The sequence below is a fragment of the Symphalangus syndactylus genome, chromosome 18 (assembly GCF_028878055.3).
Source record: "Symphalangus syndactylus isolate Jambi chromosome 18, NHGRI_mSymSyn1-v2.1_pri, whole genome shotgun sequence".
Lineage (NCBI taxonomy): Eukaryota > Metazoa > Chordata > Mammalia > Primates > Hylobatidae > Symphalangus > Symphalangus syndactylus.
This window is the reverse complement of record NC_072440.2, coordinates 63,112,097-63,128,244: the sequence shown is the minus strand read 5'-3', so window position 1 is coordinate 63,128,244 and position 16,148 is coordinate 63,112,097. Positions and strand designations below refer to the sequence as shown.

The 16,148-nt window shown below is 52.2% G+C and overlaps 1 protein-coding gene and 1 long non-coding RNA gene across 2 annotated transcripts; one reads left to right on the top strand and one right to left on the bottom strand.

Moving 5' to 3' along the window:
• Window positions 1-254: 254 nt before the first annotated feature.
• Window positions 255-3,936, bottom strand: LOC129468585 (uncharacterized). Its single transcript, XR_008652712.2, has 2 exons — window positions 2,896-3,936; window positions 255-516 (listed from the first exon to the last, which is right to left on the bottom strand). It is a non-coding gene; the product is annotated as an uncharacterized lncRNA (long non-coding RNA).
• A 238-nt stretch (window positions 3,937-4,174) lies between these two features.
• Window positions 4,175-5,343, top strand: MIF (macrophage migration inhibitory factor). The gene is made up of 3 exons (XM_055254340.2): window positions 4,175-4,702; window positions 4,892-5,064; window positions 5,160-5,343. Exons 1-3 carry the CDS (start codon window positions 4,595-4,597, stop codon window positions 5,224-5,226), a joined length of 348 nt encoding a protein of 115 aa, XP_055110315.1. The 5' UTR covers window positions 4,175-4,594; the 3' UTR covers window positions 5,227-5,343.
• The last annotated feature ends 10,805 nt before the right edge of the window (window positions 5,344-16,148 follow it).

Genomic DNA, 16,148 nt, shown 5'->3' with positions numbered 1-16,148 from the left:
CCTCCAGCCGGACGTGCTGGGATGGGGTGGGAGATGAGGTGGCCACACCTGGGTGGCAGGGGCTCTGGGGCAGTGAGCCTTCTAACGAGCAGATCTGGGATGCTGCCATGAGGAGGAAGAGGGAGTCAGCAACCATGCCCGCCAATGCCTCCTAGTGCATTTGTCCATGGTTAGCAGATAATTATTGTGTCCCTATGGGTCCCAGATGTATTATTTGTATTGCTCTTATAATCAATCAACACATTTTTAGCAGCTTCAAACAACACACATTTATTATCTCACAGTTTCTGTGGGTCAGTAGTCCAGCGTGACGTGACTATGTCTTCTGTGTAAGGACTCACATGGCCAAAGTCAAGGTATCTGAAGGGACAAGGGAAAAATCCACTTCCAAGTTCAATCTGGTTGTGAGCAGAATTCAGTTCCTTGTGGTTGTACCATGAAGTCTCTGGTCCCCTTCATCTTCAAAGCCAGTAATGGACATCGAGTGTTTCTCTTGCTTAGAATCTGGCACTCTAGCTAGAGAAAATGATCTGCTTTTAAGAGCTCATGTGATTAGATTGGGTGTACCCAGATGCTCCATGCGAATCTATTAGGTCCATAATCCTAATTGCATCTGTGAAGTGCTTTTTGCCAGGTAACATAGCATACTCATAGGTTCCAGGGATTAGCGCTTGTCCTCCCCCTGCTATTCTTTAGTGGGCAGGGCGTCATCTGCCTACCACGGAGGTAAGGGGTCAGGAGGTAGGCATACAGCAATGCCCAAAAAGAGAATGTCCCCGCTGGGACGGAGTTTACCGTCCTGCGGTAAACTAGAGTTTACTAGAGTCTTAACTCAGAGTTAAGTAAACTCGGAGTTTACCGCCTGCAGTCTTAACTCAGAAATATGGAGATAGCCTCGAAGGACAGGACAGGTACTGGGCATATGTGGGAAACGACCAAGCCATGTGCTCCGGGGCTTTCCTAAGGAACTAAGGCTGAGCCAAGAACTGGAGGATGAGTTGGGAGTCAGATGAGGGAAAATGTGGGCAAACTGGATTTCAGGACCAATCCCCAACCCTGGAGCTAGGAGCCATGGTACTGAAGGACAGTGCTGTGGGCGGCAAGCCACCCAGGTGCCGAGGCAAGAGACCGAGGACATGAGCTGTTCCAGTATAATAAAATATAAAACAAGAATAGTTATACCAGATATAGATCTTAGATATGTTATATATGAATATCATTAATCATTAGTTGGTAGTAATTACTCTTTATCCCAATATTATAATAATCCCCGTTCTATAATCATAACCTAGGAAAAACCAGGCCATACAGAGATAGGAGCTGAGGGGACACAGTGAGGAGTGACCAGAAGACAAGAGTGCGAGCTTTCTGTTATGCCCGGACACGGCCACCAGAGGGCTCCTTAGTCCAGCAGTAACGCCAGCGTCTGGGGAGACGCCTGTTGCTAACCGGACCCTGGTCTAGCGGTAGCAAAAGGTGTCAAGGAACAACACCCGCTACTTAGCAGACCGGGAAAGGGAGTCTCCTTTTCCCCGGGAGAGTTTAGAGAAGACTCTGCTCCTCCACCTCTTGTGGAGGGCCTGACACCAGTCAGGCTTTCCCGCAGTTATCCAGAGGCCTAACCATCTCCCTATGATGCTGTGCTTCAGTGGTCACGCTCCTAGTCCGCCTTCATGTTCCATCCTGTACACCTGGCTCTGCCTTCTAGATAGCGGTAGCAAATTAGTGAAAGTACTAATAGTCTCTGATATGTAGAAATAATGGCATAAGCTGTCTTTCTCTTTGTCTTCTCTCTGCCTCGGCTGCCAGGCAGGGAAGAGCCCCCTGTCCAGTGGACACGTGACCCACGTGACCTTACCTATCATTGGAGATGACTCACATTCTTTACCCTGCCCCTTTTGCTTTGTATCCAATAAATAACAGCACAGCCAGACATTCGGGGCCACTATCGGTCTCCGCACATTGGTGGTAGTGGTCCCCCGGGCCCAGCTGCCTTTTCTTTTATCTCTTTGTCTTGTGTCTTTAATTCTACACTCTCTCGTCACTGCACACAGGGAGAGACCCACCGACCCTGTGGGGCTGGTCCCTACACAATGCACCATGACTCAGAGAACCAGGGAGGGTTTGTGGAGGCTCACAGGGACCGGGTCACCCCAGGGCCTTGTGACAGTACTACCCCTAGTATCAGAGGAGACTGTCATTGGCATTTAGGCCGCTTGGTGCTCATAACACCTCTATGTCAGGTGAACACTATTGTCATCCCCAAATTACAGATGGGGAAACTGAGCCAAATGTCCATGCTAGTAAGAGGCAAATCATATCACTTCTTTGGGTACCCTTCTAGAAGGATGAGGCTGACTGCTACTGGAAACAGCTGGGGAAAGTACAAGGAGATGACAAGTGGCTCAGAGGCTGTCCTGGCTATAAGAATTAAAGAGGAAAGAAACACCAAGGGTGGCTGGGCAGTCAACAAGGACAGGTTTGTTTTAGAAAACAAACTTGAGAGGGGCTTCTGGCCGAGTTAGGTCAGAGCCACACTCTCTTACAAACTAAGGATATTTAAGGGTTTTGGAAGGGGTCTTATCATAGGTTCCGAATGTTTCTGTGTGAGGGAAAGTTTATTGCGGGGTTGGAATGTCTCTGGTCGGAGGGGAGGCTGTCTCGGGGTTGGCATGTTTCTGGTCAGAGAAGCGTTTATCTTAGGGTTGGAATATTTGTGGTTATGCTGACATTAGCCATTAGGCTGATGTTTTCGGGCTGGATTTAAGCGGCTTTTAATTAAGGGGGAACTTAGAATGGTGGTGTTTGTTCAAGATGGCAGTGCTCCTGCTCTGTCACTGGCCAGGTAAGGCAACCCTTTGTTATGGTAACAACCTGAGATTGGCAGGAGCTCACCTCCAGGGGCAGCTCATGTGCTTGCTGGCGAGGCTGCACCTTGTCATTCAGGTTCACAGGGCACAGGTCAACCAGGCCCTGGCTCTTCAGTCTTCTGCCTGGAGTGACTTATGTAATTCCGCTCAGCTTTCATAGGGCACAGGGAGTCAGGGGCTAAATCTGCTGCATGGGGCTGGAAACAGACTCCTCCCTTGAGGAGCAGCAGTCCACCATAGGGAAGTCACAGTGGTCCAGGCCAAAGGGGATGCAGCTAGTGTAGACTAGGCGGTAGTTCAGGGAATGGAGAGAAGTGGGAATAAAGGGATAGTGAAAGGAGGCATATTTCACTGGCAGGTGATCAGGTATAGGAGGACAAGTCATACATTTGGACTTTACAGAGCAGTGGACACTCAGTCGGCTGCTGTCAGCGCCTGGGGCTTAGGGGAGTGCCCCTGGCTGGAGACATGGCATGGAGTGCCATCAGTTAGGGAGCCCTGGGCACAGGTAAGAGAAGATGTGACAGCAGGAGGGAAAGAGTCTGGGGCCCAGCTGCAGGAACCAACACCCATAGGCTATTTGTATAAATGGGCCATGGGGCCTCCCAGCTGGAGGCTGGCTGGTGCCACGAGGGTCCCACAGGCATGGGTGTCCTTACTATATCACATGGCCTTCACCGAGACTGGCATATAGATTGCACCTATCAGAGACCAAGGACAGGACTTCCCTGGAAATCTCTGAGGACCTGGCCTGTGATTTAGTTGCTGCCTTGTCCTCTTCCTGCTATGTCATGGCTTATCTTCTTTCACCCATTCATTCATTCATTCATTCAGCAGTATTAGTCAATGTCTCTTGTATGTTTGGCACCTGCTAGATGGTCCCCGAGTTTACCATTAGTGGAAAAGGCATTTAAGAAATTCACCAAGGGCTCTATGAGAGGCCATACACAGTGGACCTGACTAGGGTGTGGCTTCCCTGAGGAGCTGAGGCTGCCCAGAGGCCCAGAGAAGTGGAGCTGAGCACGTTTGAACCACTGAACCTGCTCTGGACCTCACCTCCTTCCCTTTGGTGCCCGGCATCCTATCCTCTTTAAAGAGCAGGGGTTCAGGGAAGTTCCCTGTATGGTGATTCGCAGGGGCAGCTCCCCTCTCACCTGCCGCAATGACTACCCCTCCCCATCTCAAACACACAAGCTCACGCATGCGGGACTGGAGCCCTTGGGGACGTGTGGCCCAAAGACTCAGGAGGTACAGGGGCTCAGCGCGTGCAGTGGAATGAACTGGGCTTCATCTCTGGAAGGGTAAGGGGCCATCTTCCGGGTTCACCGCCGCATCCCCACCCCCACCCCCGGCACAGCGCCTCCTGGCGCCTAACATCGGTGACTTAGTGAAAGGACTAAGAAAGACCCGAGGCGAGGCCGGGACAGGCCGATTTCTAGCCGCCACGTGGAGAACAGCTTGGAGCGGTGGGCGGGGCTTAGCGGCGTTGCTGGAGGAACGGGCGGAGTCGCCCAGGGTCCTGCCCTGCGGGGCCGAGCCGAGGCAGGCGGTGACGTCACCACTCGGGGCGGAGCCGCAGCCTCGCGGGGGCGGGGCCTGGCGCCGGCGGTGGCGTCACAAAAGGCGGGGCCGCAGTGGTGTCCGAGAAGTCAGGCACGTAGCTCAGCGGCGGCCGCGGCGCGTGCGTTTGTGCCTCTGCGCGGGTCTCCGGTCCTTCTGCCATCATGCCGATGTTCATCGTAAACACCAACGTGCCCCGCGCCTCCGTACCGGACGGGTTCCTCTCCGAGCTCACCCAGCAGCTGGCGCAGGCCACCGGCAAGCCCCCCCAGGTTTGCGGGAAGGGACAGGAAGAGGGGGGTGCCCGCCGGACGAAGGGATCCCGCGCTGGGAGCTGGGGAGGCGACTCCTGAACGGAGCTGGGGGGCGGGGCTGGGGGAGGACGGTGGCTCGGGCCCGAAGTGGACGCTCGGGGCCCGACGAGGTCTCTGGGGCGGGCTGACCGCGCCCCTTCCTCGCAGTACATCGCGGTGCACGTGGTCCCGGACCAGCTCATGGCCTTCGGCGGCTCCAGCGAGCCGTGCGCGCTCTGCAGCCTGCACAGTATCGGCAAGATCGGCAGCGCGCAGAACCGCTCCTACAGCAAGCTGCTGTGCGGCCTGCTGGCCGAGCGCCTGCGCATCAGCCCGGACAGGTACGCGGAGGCGCGGAGGGGCGGGGGAGGGGCGGCGGCGCGCGGCCAGGCCCGGGACTGAGCCGCCCGCTGAGTCCGGCCTCCTCCCCGCGCAGGGTCTACATCAACTATTACGACATGAACGCGGCCAATGTGGGCTGGAACAACTCCACCTTCGCCTAAGAGCCGCAGGGACCCACGCTGTCTGCGCTGGCTGCACCCGGGAACCCGCCCCACGCTGTGTTCTAGGCTCGCCCACCCCAACCTTCTGGTGGGGAGAAATAAACGGTTTAGAGACTAGGAGTGCCTCGGGGTTCCTTGGCTTGCGGGAGGAATTGGTGCAGAGCCGGGACATTGGGGGGCGAGATTGGGAACGGTGTTGGGGGCGGGGGTCAGGGCCGGGTTGCTCTCCTCCGAACCTGCTGTTCGGGAGCCCTTTTGTCCAGCCTTTCCCTCCTACGCTACCAACAGAGAAGCCCCAGTGTCTTTCCATTCTATGGCGTATGAAGGGATGAGGAGAAGTTGGCACTCCGCCCTGGCCTGCGGACTCGGGATCTAAGGCGCTTTGCCCGCCCGAATCTGTTCTACCTAGGGCCACCACGTGGGGTGCTTTGAGGTGAGCCTACCACGGAAGAGGGGGAGGAGGAGTTGGGAGTTGGGCGGAGTCCGAGGTCTTCTAGGCCTAGACCTTTCTCTCAGCCCCACCTTCCCCAGCCTTCTTGATGGATAGAGGGTAGCCAGAGGACAGAAAGATCCCACCCAGAGCCACTCACTGCCATCCACTTTGTTAGGTGACTTCAGGAGAGTTTTCAGGCGGGTGGGTGGGAGAGGTGCAGAGTTCTTGGTTATACCGCCCCGTCCACCCCGAACCCCGCGCCTGGGTTCTGCTCCCCTCAGATACCCAAGCCTCCGCCATAACAGTTCCCTGAGGAAATTGGGCGTGGGGTTTCCACTGGGACCAGTCGTGTTCTGTGGTGCCACAGACATGTCTGTAAAGCCTTCAGTTTGGGCGCGGTGGCACAAGCCTGTGATCCCGGCACTTTGGGAGGTCGAGGTGAGTGGAGTGTGACTCCTCTGCTTCTATACCTCGAGGTATAGGACAGACAGATGTGGGGCCCATCATGCTGCCTGTTCTCTATCACTCTGGTTGTACCATGTCATCTGCTGAGAAAGACCCCTGGCCTACAGGGTGACCCTCACTCTCCTCAGGGCCACTGTTTACAACGGATAGACAGCCTGGCAGGCCTTGAACCTCATTTTGTAGGTTCAAGGCCTGTCCCCCATCTGTCCACTATAAGCCTCACACACACCATTCTTCTGGGATACCTTCCCTGAGGCCACCTGGTCAACACCCACAGGCCCCTTTGCTTCAGCCCAGGTCCTGTTAGCTGAGGTTTCCGTTTCTGGGTGTGTCTCCTACACATAGCTCCACCCAGTTCTGTGATCCGTTGGGCTGGTGGCACCAGTTCCTTTCCAGGCTGAGCAGTGAAAGCCCAGTCTTAGCTCTCCAGGCCTGGGCCTCCCTGAGTAATTTACAGGACTGGTGTGAGGGACAATGTCAACCCACCAGCCAACTGCCCAGATTTCCCCTCCTGGCGAGTGAGGCCAGGCCACTTCATTTCTGTGTTTGAAGCCCATGTAAAAGAGACAGATTGTCAGTTTCAGAAACCGACTCTGTCCCTTCAGTCCTGGAACCTCAGACCTCGTTGGTAACCATGGGGTCTCAACTCACAGTTTAGCTCTCAAAACAGCCAGATAGAGCACCAAATTGAAAGGCCACAAATGAGAAGTATCTTCCCCACCGCCCCAGTGACTTGGCTTCTTGCGTACCTAGCTCTCTTCTCAGTTTAATAGGTAATAGATTTATATGGCTCAAATTCAAAGCATGCCAAGGGGCTCCAGAGAGAAGGCTCCCTCCTGTTGCCTCCCTCCACAGGTTAATCCTGTCTCAAATTCACGAGATCACTGCATCCAGACAAGGAGACCCTGGATCCCTCGATCATGGTTGCATTCTTACCCCTCCCTAATTCCTTCCCAAACATAGCTACATCCCTTCCACTGTTATATAACCCTCCAATTTTAGCCAGTCAGGGAGATGGATTCAAGACTTATCACTGCCGGGAGGAAGGGCTTTATTCAGGTGCTGCAGCCAAGGAGAATGGGAGATATGGGCTTTATAGAAACAAGTGTCCTGGAAATCTCCCAAGGTCCAGGGATCAGTTGATCTTTGTGTGTGTCTCCTGCACATAGAGAGCTCCACCCAGTTCTGTGGTCTTTGGGCTGGTGGCCCCAGGGGCCCCTCCCTTGACACGTCCAGGTAACTGAAAAACCACTCTGATATGAGGGTTGGCCCTGCATTAATTTTATCTACTGCATTAGAGGCAGTAGGGTTGTCTTATTGCCTGCCCTGCCAGCTCCTGTGAGTGGTAGAGCCAGCCCTTCAGTGTGGGGCTGGTAGGGGAGCAGTTCCCAGTGAAGGCATTTCAGTTGCATCCCAGCAGGATACTGCTCCAGTTTGCCCTGCTGCACAGACTGGCCTCACTGGCCTCCTAGCACTTCCCGGCTCCATCTGGAGACTTCTAAGTAGATACCTGACCACACTTCCTCATTGTCTCTGTCCCTGCCTCCCTATCCACTGCCATCGAGGCTGGCAAAGGACTTTAGAAGCCACTTCACAGAACAGAATATCCAATGGAAAAGTTGTTCATCCTCAGTAGAAATCAGGGAAATAAGAACCACCATGACACACCACTACCAACCCCCTCAGCTGTAACTAACATGCCCACAGTCCCACTCCTCGGTGTGTCTATCCTGGGGAAACTTGTACCTAGAAGCAACCCAATGTCCATCAAGAATTGAATAGATAAATTATGCTTGTTCATTCATGGAATATTCAACAGCAGTGAAATGAACAAGCTATGGGTACAAATATCACCATGGACAAATCTCATAAACATTGAGCAAAAGCCACAAGATATATATAATGCAGTTCCATTTATATAAAGTTTGAAAACAAGGAGCCCCAAACTGTATTGTTCAGAGGACCATGTGTAGGTGGGAAAATTGTGATGAAAGCCAGGAAATGATTTCTGTCACAGTCAGGACAGTGGTCCCACTGGCCAGGGGCATTTGGGAGGTGACGGGGTGCTGCAGTATTTTTCTCTCTGTTCTTACAAGTGCCTATGTATATTTATTAAACCTTACGCATTTTTCCATATGTCATACTCCCTGATACAAATGTTAACATGCACTGTAGAAGGGAGTGAAGAGGAAGTGAAGAGCACCACCACCAGGCCGACTGTTGGGTACCGTGCCATGCAGAGGCACTGCCCAACTGCCCCATCCCTCTAAGACCTTGCTAGACACTGGCCCATACGGAGGGCTGTTCCCACTTTGTTGGCCTCTTCCCCAGCCCACCCCCAGCCTCCCTGAGCTTCCCACCACAGTGTTTCTGCTGGGAGTGGGGGCCTTTCTTCCTCACCTCCTTGTTTCCCTATGAGGTGCTTATGTCCCTAAACAAGCACCTCCTTAGCGTCCCCTGTCTAGCTCAGCCTTTCTGGGCGCTGCTTTGCCGTGTGCTCCCTGCCTCCTGGCATGTGCTACGACCCTCACAACTGTGGCGGAAGCCCCAGGATTGGAATGGGAAGAAAGGCGTGTTCTATTTAAGCCCCCTTAAATCCAGCAGAGGCTTTGAGGTTTGAGTCCTCAAGTAACCACAGAAAGTGAGGCTTTGGGGATGCCTGGTGTGTACACGGGGGCTTCACGGGGACCACGCTGGCTTCTGGCCTTGGCAGTTCCCACAGTGCTTTGGAGCCACAAGCTGATCCTTATGGTCTTAGGGTTGACTTTTAACTAGTGGCCCAGGCCGGAGGTCCCACCTTGCTGGTATAAAGTAAGGTCCATGTGGGGATATGACCTTTGGCAACTCAGGGCAGTGCTTCAGGGATGGCCACAGCTCAGAGCCATGTTCTCTGACTCCCGCACAGGCCTCCTGTTAAACCAAACAGAGACAGTGCAGAGGAGGCTACAGAAGGGTCCCAACCTCTGAGGCATGAATGGAGGAGGGCAGGCCCAGGCTTGCTGCCTTTACTGTGTTCTCAGCCAGGTCTGAGATCACCACTTCCAACTGCGAAGGCAGCAGGGGACCGGTGCACCCTGGTGTGAGTCTTGTACCACCCACAGTGGAGTTGTGCCAGATGAGCTGTCCTCAAAGCCTCCTGCCAGAACAGGGACTGGGGAGGGTCCCTCCTGAACCCACAAAGCACATCCGTAGGTCTGCTGAGTTAGTCCCCTTGTGCGGCTCAGCATGGCTGTGGATTTGTGCCTTACATACATTTTGTTTTTTTGTTTGTTTTTTCTTTTTAGAGACAGGGTCTCACTCTGTTGCCCATGCCACAATGCAGTGGTGCAATCAAGCTCACAGTAACCTTGAACTCCTGGGCTTAAGCCATCTTCCCGCCTGAGCTTCTTGAGTGGCTGAGACTACAGTTTTGTGCCACCATGTGCAGCTAATTAATTACATCTTTATTTTTGTAGAGACAGGATCTCACTAGGTTCCCCAGGCTGGCCTTAAGTGATCTTCCCGCCTTGGCAGCCCAGAATATTACAGGGATCACAGGTATGAACCACCGTGCCCGGCTATTACATACATTTTGACCCAGGAATTGGGAGACTAAGGTCGTGGCTTTGCCCACAGAAAGGCAAGAGTTTGTTAATGGACAACAGCATTGAAAGGAATCAGGGCCCTTCAGAGAATATGCTGTTTTCTTGGGTTGAGATAGAGAAACAATGAAATCAATACACATCCAAAGCTAGCAAGGGCCATACAAATGGCTTGTGCTGAGAACCGTCTGTACCAGGGAATTGGGTTTACGTGGGAGATCAGAAGGAACTGGAATGGTTTGAAAAACACACCACAATCTTACCCTTAGAATGGGAGCAGTGGTGTCAGGAGGCAGGCTGGGCAGAGATGAGGGATCATGGGACCCTGGAGTGGGCCAGACCAACTTAGGGGACAGGCAAGCTCCCTGATGTGAAGGGAGGGCAGATGTTGGGAACAGACAAGGTCACCACCAGGGAACCGGATGACCCAGAACACTCTTGGGGGGGTGCCATTCAATGCTGCAGACAGCGACTCTGTAAGAACCAGAAGCCATTCCATGAGCCAGGGCAGCCCTCAGAGGCTATAGGGAATTTGGGCAAATTAAAGGACAGATAAGCATCAAACATTGAAAATATTTTGGGTACACTTGGGGACAGCACAGTTACTGTGGGTGGGTGACTGGGGTTGCTCAGGACCTAAGGGAATGCATTTTTTAAATGTAGGGATTAGGTGTCAAGGAGGGCTCAGTGGAGTCCTCCCTGAGGAGAGCACAGCCAGTAAGGAGAGAGGGGCTGACGGCAGGGAGGCTGATGGCCATGGCCGCCATCTCTTGGATGCAGCCATGGGACTGTTTCAACAGCAATTCTTGTAGCAAAACTGGGATTGCCTGGTTTTGCTTTCTGTTGCCAGGGGAGACCCCCAAGTGACAAAATCTAGAGGAACATGTCAGAAAAAGTAAATATATGGGCCGGAAAGCAAAGAGAAAGTAAAAGGAGGGAAGGCAATGGGGTTGAACACAAATGACCAGCCCTCTGTGTGAAGACTGCCAGCAGCCAGCACAACTGCCAGGGCCCCAGCTGAGCCATGCTGGGGATGCGAGCCAGCAGTCGCATGAGGAAGCACAGCTGTGGACATCTGTCCCCAACTGCTGACAAGTGTGCTGCAGAAACAGTGCTGCTCGGGGCTGGGAACATCCCCAGTGGAGGACAGCTAGTGTCCTGAGAGCCAGTGGGACACAGCCGCTGCTCCCTGGTGCTCAGCTCAGCAACCTGCCGGGCTGCGCTGCACTGACTGGGGCGGGATCTCTTAGGACTGAAGACACCCATGCAATGGGCACACAGAGGGAAATGGAAATGATGAGATTTCACACATATGAAAAGGAAGAAGGTATTATAAATAAGACCCAGGCAGGTGATGACTGCTTGTACAGATACGCTCAGGGAGGAGGACAGCAGAAGTTGCTTCCTGCTCCACCCCAGCGGGGTCACCAGGGCTAATGCTAACCCTCCACCTGGTCAGCTATGCTGTGCGGTCTAGGGTTTGTCTTCCCTGTCTACTCTCTTTCCAGCAGCTGCCAGGGCATTCCTGCTGGAGTACTGAGGTAGCAGGAAGAGAGGGCTACATGGGGCTGGGGCTGAGTCGGGGATCCTGGAGACATCTGGTCTGCATGCTGCTCAAAGGACTTCCCTGTGGTTGGCGAGCAGGAGGCTGAGGCTATCACCATCTGCTCATTCCTAGTAACTCTGGGTCTTTTAAAACTGGAGCACATGGCAGGCTAGTGAAAATGCTGAGATGGGGAAAGAAGGATCTCACTTTCCAGGAGACACCAGCCCTCCCGTGCCTGCTGGGCCACTTTGCTCACTGGATGAGCACAGAGCCTTGGAGAGGAGGTTAACAGCACTGGGCTCTGACGGATCCCTGGGCTCTCTTTGAATGCTTTGGGCTTGAATCCTTTGACTTTAAGACTTTTTTTCCCTTTCAACTTTAACCTAAAAGGACAAGGGAACTTAATTTTTTGACTTGAATTTGACCCTAGGACATTTATGAAAGACATTTCTAGGTTGACTTTTTATCTGCGTATCTGGCATTTTATATATTTGCAGGACCGCTGACTCATTTGAACTTTGAGGTTGGACCTAATTTAGGATGGGAAAGTAGGAAGAGTAGCAAAAATGTGTAGTCTGGGGTCCAAGCTACCCTTGGAATTAAATAGCATTGAATGATGACCCATTCCAAGTCCTAGGTGGGGGGAATCTATGCTGCCCCTAGGTCTCCAAGGGGGAGTGGATAACACAGGGGCAACTGGGCTTAGCAAGTGGCAGCAATATCGCTGACCCCTGAGTTCAGGAGCAGGGGACAGCTTCAACTCGGCTCCTTGGGTCTTCCCTTGGGATTTGGCCACTTTGCCATGTGGGTGTCCAGTGGTGCCCTCTCATCTGGGGTGAAGCAGAGCAGCCTGCCCAACTTGTGAAGGTCTCTCTCCACCACCCTAGACCCCTAGTCCCAACTGACTGCTGTTATCAGACTTCCTGCCTCCGTCTGCGCCCTAAGGAAGTGGTGTCCTATGTGGTCCCCACCCCACTCTGGGACTCCTCCCTCCTTTTTATCCCCAACGCTACAGTCAGCCTCGGTATCACTCCCGATTTCCGCAGGCCTGTCCCAGAACCCCTTACACCTATTTTCTCTTCTGGAAATGAACCCTGAACTATCATTTCAGGTAATTTTTTTTTTAAGGACCCACTCTGTCCATATTGCAAGAGGCAGAATGTTCTGACAGTGGAGGCCATGGGGAGCGGGAGAGGGAAGAGGAGAGCTTACAACAGATGTCACCCACGGTCCACGCTGTGAGCCTGCGGTCCCCTGCTGCTGGGGCCTCTGCAGGGAGTTGGTGAGCCTGATCCCTGGGCCTAGAGACTGAAGTGAGACTTTGGCTTTGCAGTTCCTTGCTGAGTCAGACCCCTTGCTGATCCCTGCCTGGTGGGCTCCCAAAGCCCCCCTGTTGCAGCCCCTGCTGAGCATCCTCCTGCATGCACTTTCCAACCTTGGGGGACCCTTCTCCTGGTCCCCCCAGCCTTAGCTGGTTCTCTTCCCTGAAGGCCCCCGGAGGGGTAGGCTGGGCTACCCCAGCAGTGGGGGCCTGGCTGCATCAGCAACTCAGTTTTCCAGGCGCAGGTTCTAGGGTACCCACGTGTTGAGCTCAGTCCCTCTGACTCCCAAGCCAGGACTCTGACGGCACCTGCTTCGGTCAGGGCGCGGGAGGTTGGCTTGGGCAGGGCTCTTCCTCCTAAGGCAGGGTCAGTGTTGAGTAAAGGCCAGGACCATTTCCCCAGACAGGCAAGGCAGGGCCCAGGCCTGGGTCCAGGGCCTCTGAGTCCACGTCCCCACTTTGGCCAAATGGGTCATGAGGGGTTTCTGTGTGAGTGGCCTTTTACACTTCCCCAAGCAGTTTCCCCAGATGTTATCTCACGCTATCCTCATGAGGACCACCCTGTGAGGTAGGAATTAGCAGCCCTGTTTTAAAGGGGAAACTGAAGTAAGGTATGAGGCTTTCCTGGCAGGGCCAGCCTCCGGCACAGCAACAGAGGGACAGTGAGGATGGCCAGATCTGGGTGCCCCTCCCCACTACCTTCCCTTCCAAGCTACAGTCTTTTATTCAAATTCTTCTATTCTTTTTCTCTCTCATTTCCCCTCCCCTGCTGCCATGTTTTTTATGGTTGTGGATGTCTTATGCAAGAGTGTTCAACAGCTCCTCCCAACAGTCTTAGAAGGGAGTGTAAAGGTGACTAGACATGGAACCCCGAGAGTTCACTCGGAGTTCCCAAAGGCATGTATAGGATCCAACGTGTTTTTTCTGCCTCCCACTCTGCCCCCTTTCAAGAAGTGCACCTGTGGTTCAAAGTTCAGCTTTTACTGCTCGTGCATGTGCAGGAGAGGACAGGGCAGGCTAGAGCCATGCTAAGGGCCAGAGAATCTCATCCCGCCCAGAGGAGGGTTCTTTTAGGCGGTGGGTACAAATCTCAGAACCTCCCCACTGTATTGTTGAGAGGGTGAGGTGGGACATGTTGGGGGAAGAGCGAGCTGCAACTGGTGCAGCTGCAATTATTCAGAGCAGAGGTGGCTTCAGAGACAACATTAAGCTTAACCCTCAGGGGCCCTCTTTGCCTTGGGAGGAGCCCTATCAATGCTTTTGTCATGTGCTTTTGGAAAATATGTAGAAGACATTTTTACAAGTTGGTTGAGGCCCACTGTCTCTTTTCAGTTCATATTCTCCCTCTGTCATGCATCTGTCCTGTTGGACTGGCTGTGACTACTCTGGATATGGCTAAGGGAGAAGGTAAAATTGGGGATCATTTTGTATGAGTTTAGTGGGATAGAATTCTGGGCTTTGAAGTCACTTCTGTATCTACTAAAAATTGCTATAGTTATCTTTGTGCATAAATTACTTCTGGCTGATGCAGGTGAATCCCCATATTTGGACTCAGCCCAGGAAGGTTTTTGGCTTTGCTCAGGAAAGAATTCAAGAGTGAGCTAACACACAAAACTGAAAGCAAAGTAAGTTTATTAAAGCAACATTGTACAGCAAAATGGCTGCTCCACAGACAGAGCAGGGCTACCCCACAGGTAGAGTAGCACTCCAGGATTGCTGGCTAGCTATATTTATACCCACTGTTAATTATATGCTAAATAAGAGGCAGGTTTTTCATAAACTTTCTGGAAAAGGAACAGGAAGTTCCTGGAACCATATAAGGTAATTCCTGGGTTATTGCCGTGGGATCATTTGTAAACTGTCATGGACCTGGTGGGAGTATCTTATGCAAATGCATTTTAATTCCTATTCAGAGCTGGTTTTGGCCATTCTTTGTTATTGTTACATTCTGTTTTGATCAGCAGGGTTTTGACAGGTGCTTGGAAAAGTCCTGCTGATCTCCTGCCTCACAGGGACATGCCTACTGCCAAAGGAGAGACGGAATTTTCCTTCTATTCTCTCCGTAGAAAATATTACAAAATCACTGTCACACGAAAATGTGATCAAAGAGTCTGCAGCCAAGAAATATGGGGGGGACAGAGTATTTTAAAGGCGAAGGTGTGTCTGTCACTTAGTAAAAATGTCAGGATTCTTTTTTTTCCTGGAGTTTGTGGTGTTTGTCAGCTTTTCAAAATTCGTCATTCCTTTTCTTAATCTAAATAATCATTTTATAGAAAAAAAATTACTCATCAGTGTTGATGATGCCCTGGTTTTCTGTTCAGCTTTGTTTTCCAATCAACTCTTCACCCAAGACTCAATCCTCCACCCTCCAACTCTTCACCCAAGACTCAATCCTCCACCCTCCAACTCTTCATCCAAGACTCAATTCTCCCCGACTCTTCACCCAACACTCAATCCTCCACCCTCCAACTCTTCATCTAAGACTCAATTCTCCCCGACTCTTCACCCAACACTCAGTCCTCTACCCTCCAACTCGTCACTCAAGACTCAATCTTCCACCCTCCAACTCTTCACCCAAGACTCAATCCTCCCCTCCCAGTGTTTACTGATCAGCCTCTTATCAGCTATTAATGGGACCTCAAACATTCTCCATGTTCTCACGCCATGCAATCTGCTAATCTCTAGGAACTGCAGACCCCACTTAATGCATTTAAAGTATAATGTGACCCAATAGCTTCTTTATCCCAAGCTTATTGATTCCTATAGGAATCATCATCCTCAAGTCACACATGAGGAAACTGAGGCCAAGGCCAATGCTAAGGCTGATGGAAGTGACAGATGTTGAAGATGACACAGCATGACATGAGGGATGAGGTCAAGGCTATTGATGAGGTCAAGACAGCTGCTGTGCTTTGTCCCAAGGCCATTCCAGTTGGTGACAAAATAACTGTAACAGATTCCTGGCCAGGGCTTCTCCCTCAGAGCAGCTGCCTCCTACTGGAGCCAGAAATGCCTTGGTTTATATAGTTTCATTCATAGGCCGTCTTAGCTCTATTTAAGCAGGAAAGGGCTGAAATGTCTTGCCCAAAATCACTCAGCTAGTAAATGACGCAGGTTTCAAATCCAGGTCCCTGGACTCAGGGCAGGGCCAGGGAGAATGAGGGCAAACAGACTGGCAGCTGATCAAACTGACACAGCCTTCCTGGTAAAGGGGACAGTGAGGAGAAATTGACAATAGCAGGAGGCTCTGGCCACAACAGGCTGCCTCCAGTCTCTTCTCTCACCAGTGGCCCCCAAAGCCACGTGAGTTGGGCTTTCTGACAATTTATTGCATTTGCAGACCCTACACGCTTTAAACACGCTTTTAGTATCTCCCAGGAGTGGGCAGGGCAATAATTATTTCACAGTTGACAAAGCAGCTTCACAAAAACATTGGGAGCTCAATAACTTCCCTATTGTGATGCACCCCCAGGAGCTGTTCGCTTAATGTCACAGCAGGTTCTGTAGGGAGAAACCAACAAGGTCTTCCCTGAGGGAATGGGCTTAAACCACAAGATATCCTGCACCATTTTGTAA

What these genes read in the sequence shown, in the direction of transcription:
- MIF (XM_055254340.2), top strand. Translation starts at nt 4,595, where the DNA reads ATGCCGATGTTCATCGTAAACACCAACGTGCCCCGCGCCTCCGTACCG. An exon ending in CCACCGGCAAGCCCCCCCAG is followed by an intron (nt 4,703 to 4,891) that starts GTTTGCGGGAAG and finishes CCTTCCTCGCAG; the next exon opens with TACATCGCGGTGCACGTGGT. An exon ending in CTGCGCATCAGCCCGGACAG is followed by an intron (nt 5,065 to 5,159) that starts GTACGCGGAGGC and finishes CTCCCCGCGCAG; the next exon opens with GGTCTACATCAACTATTACG.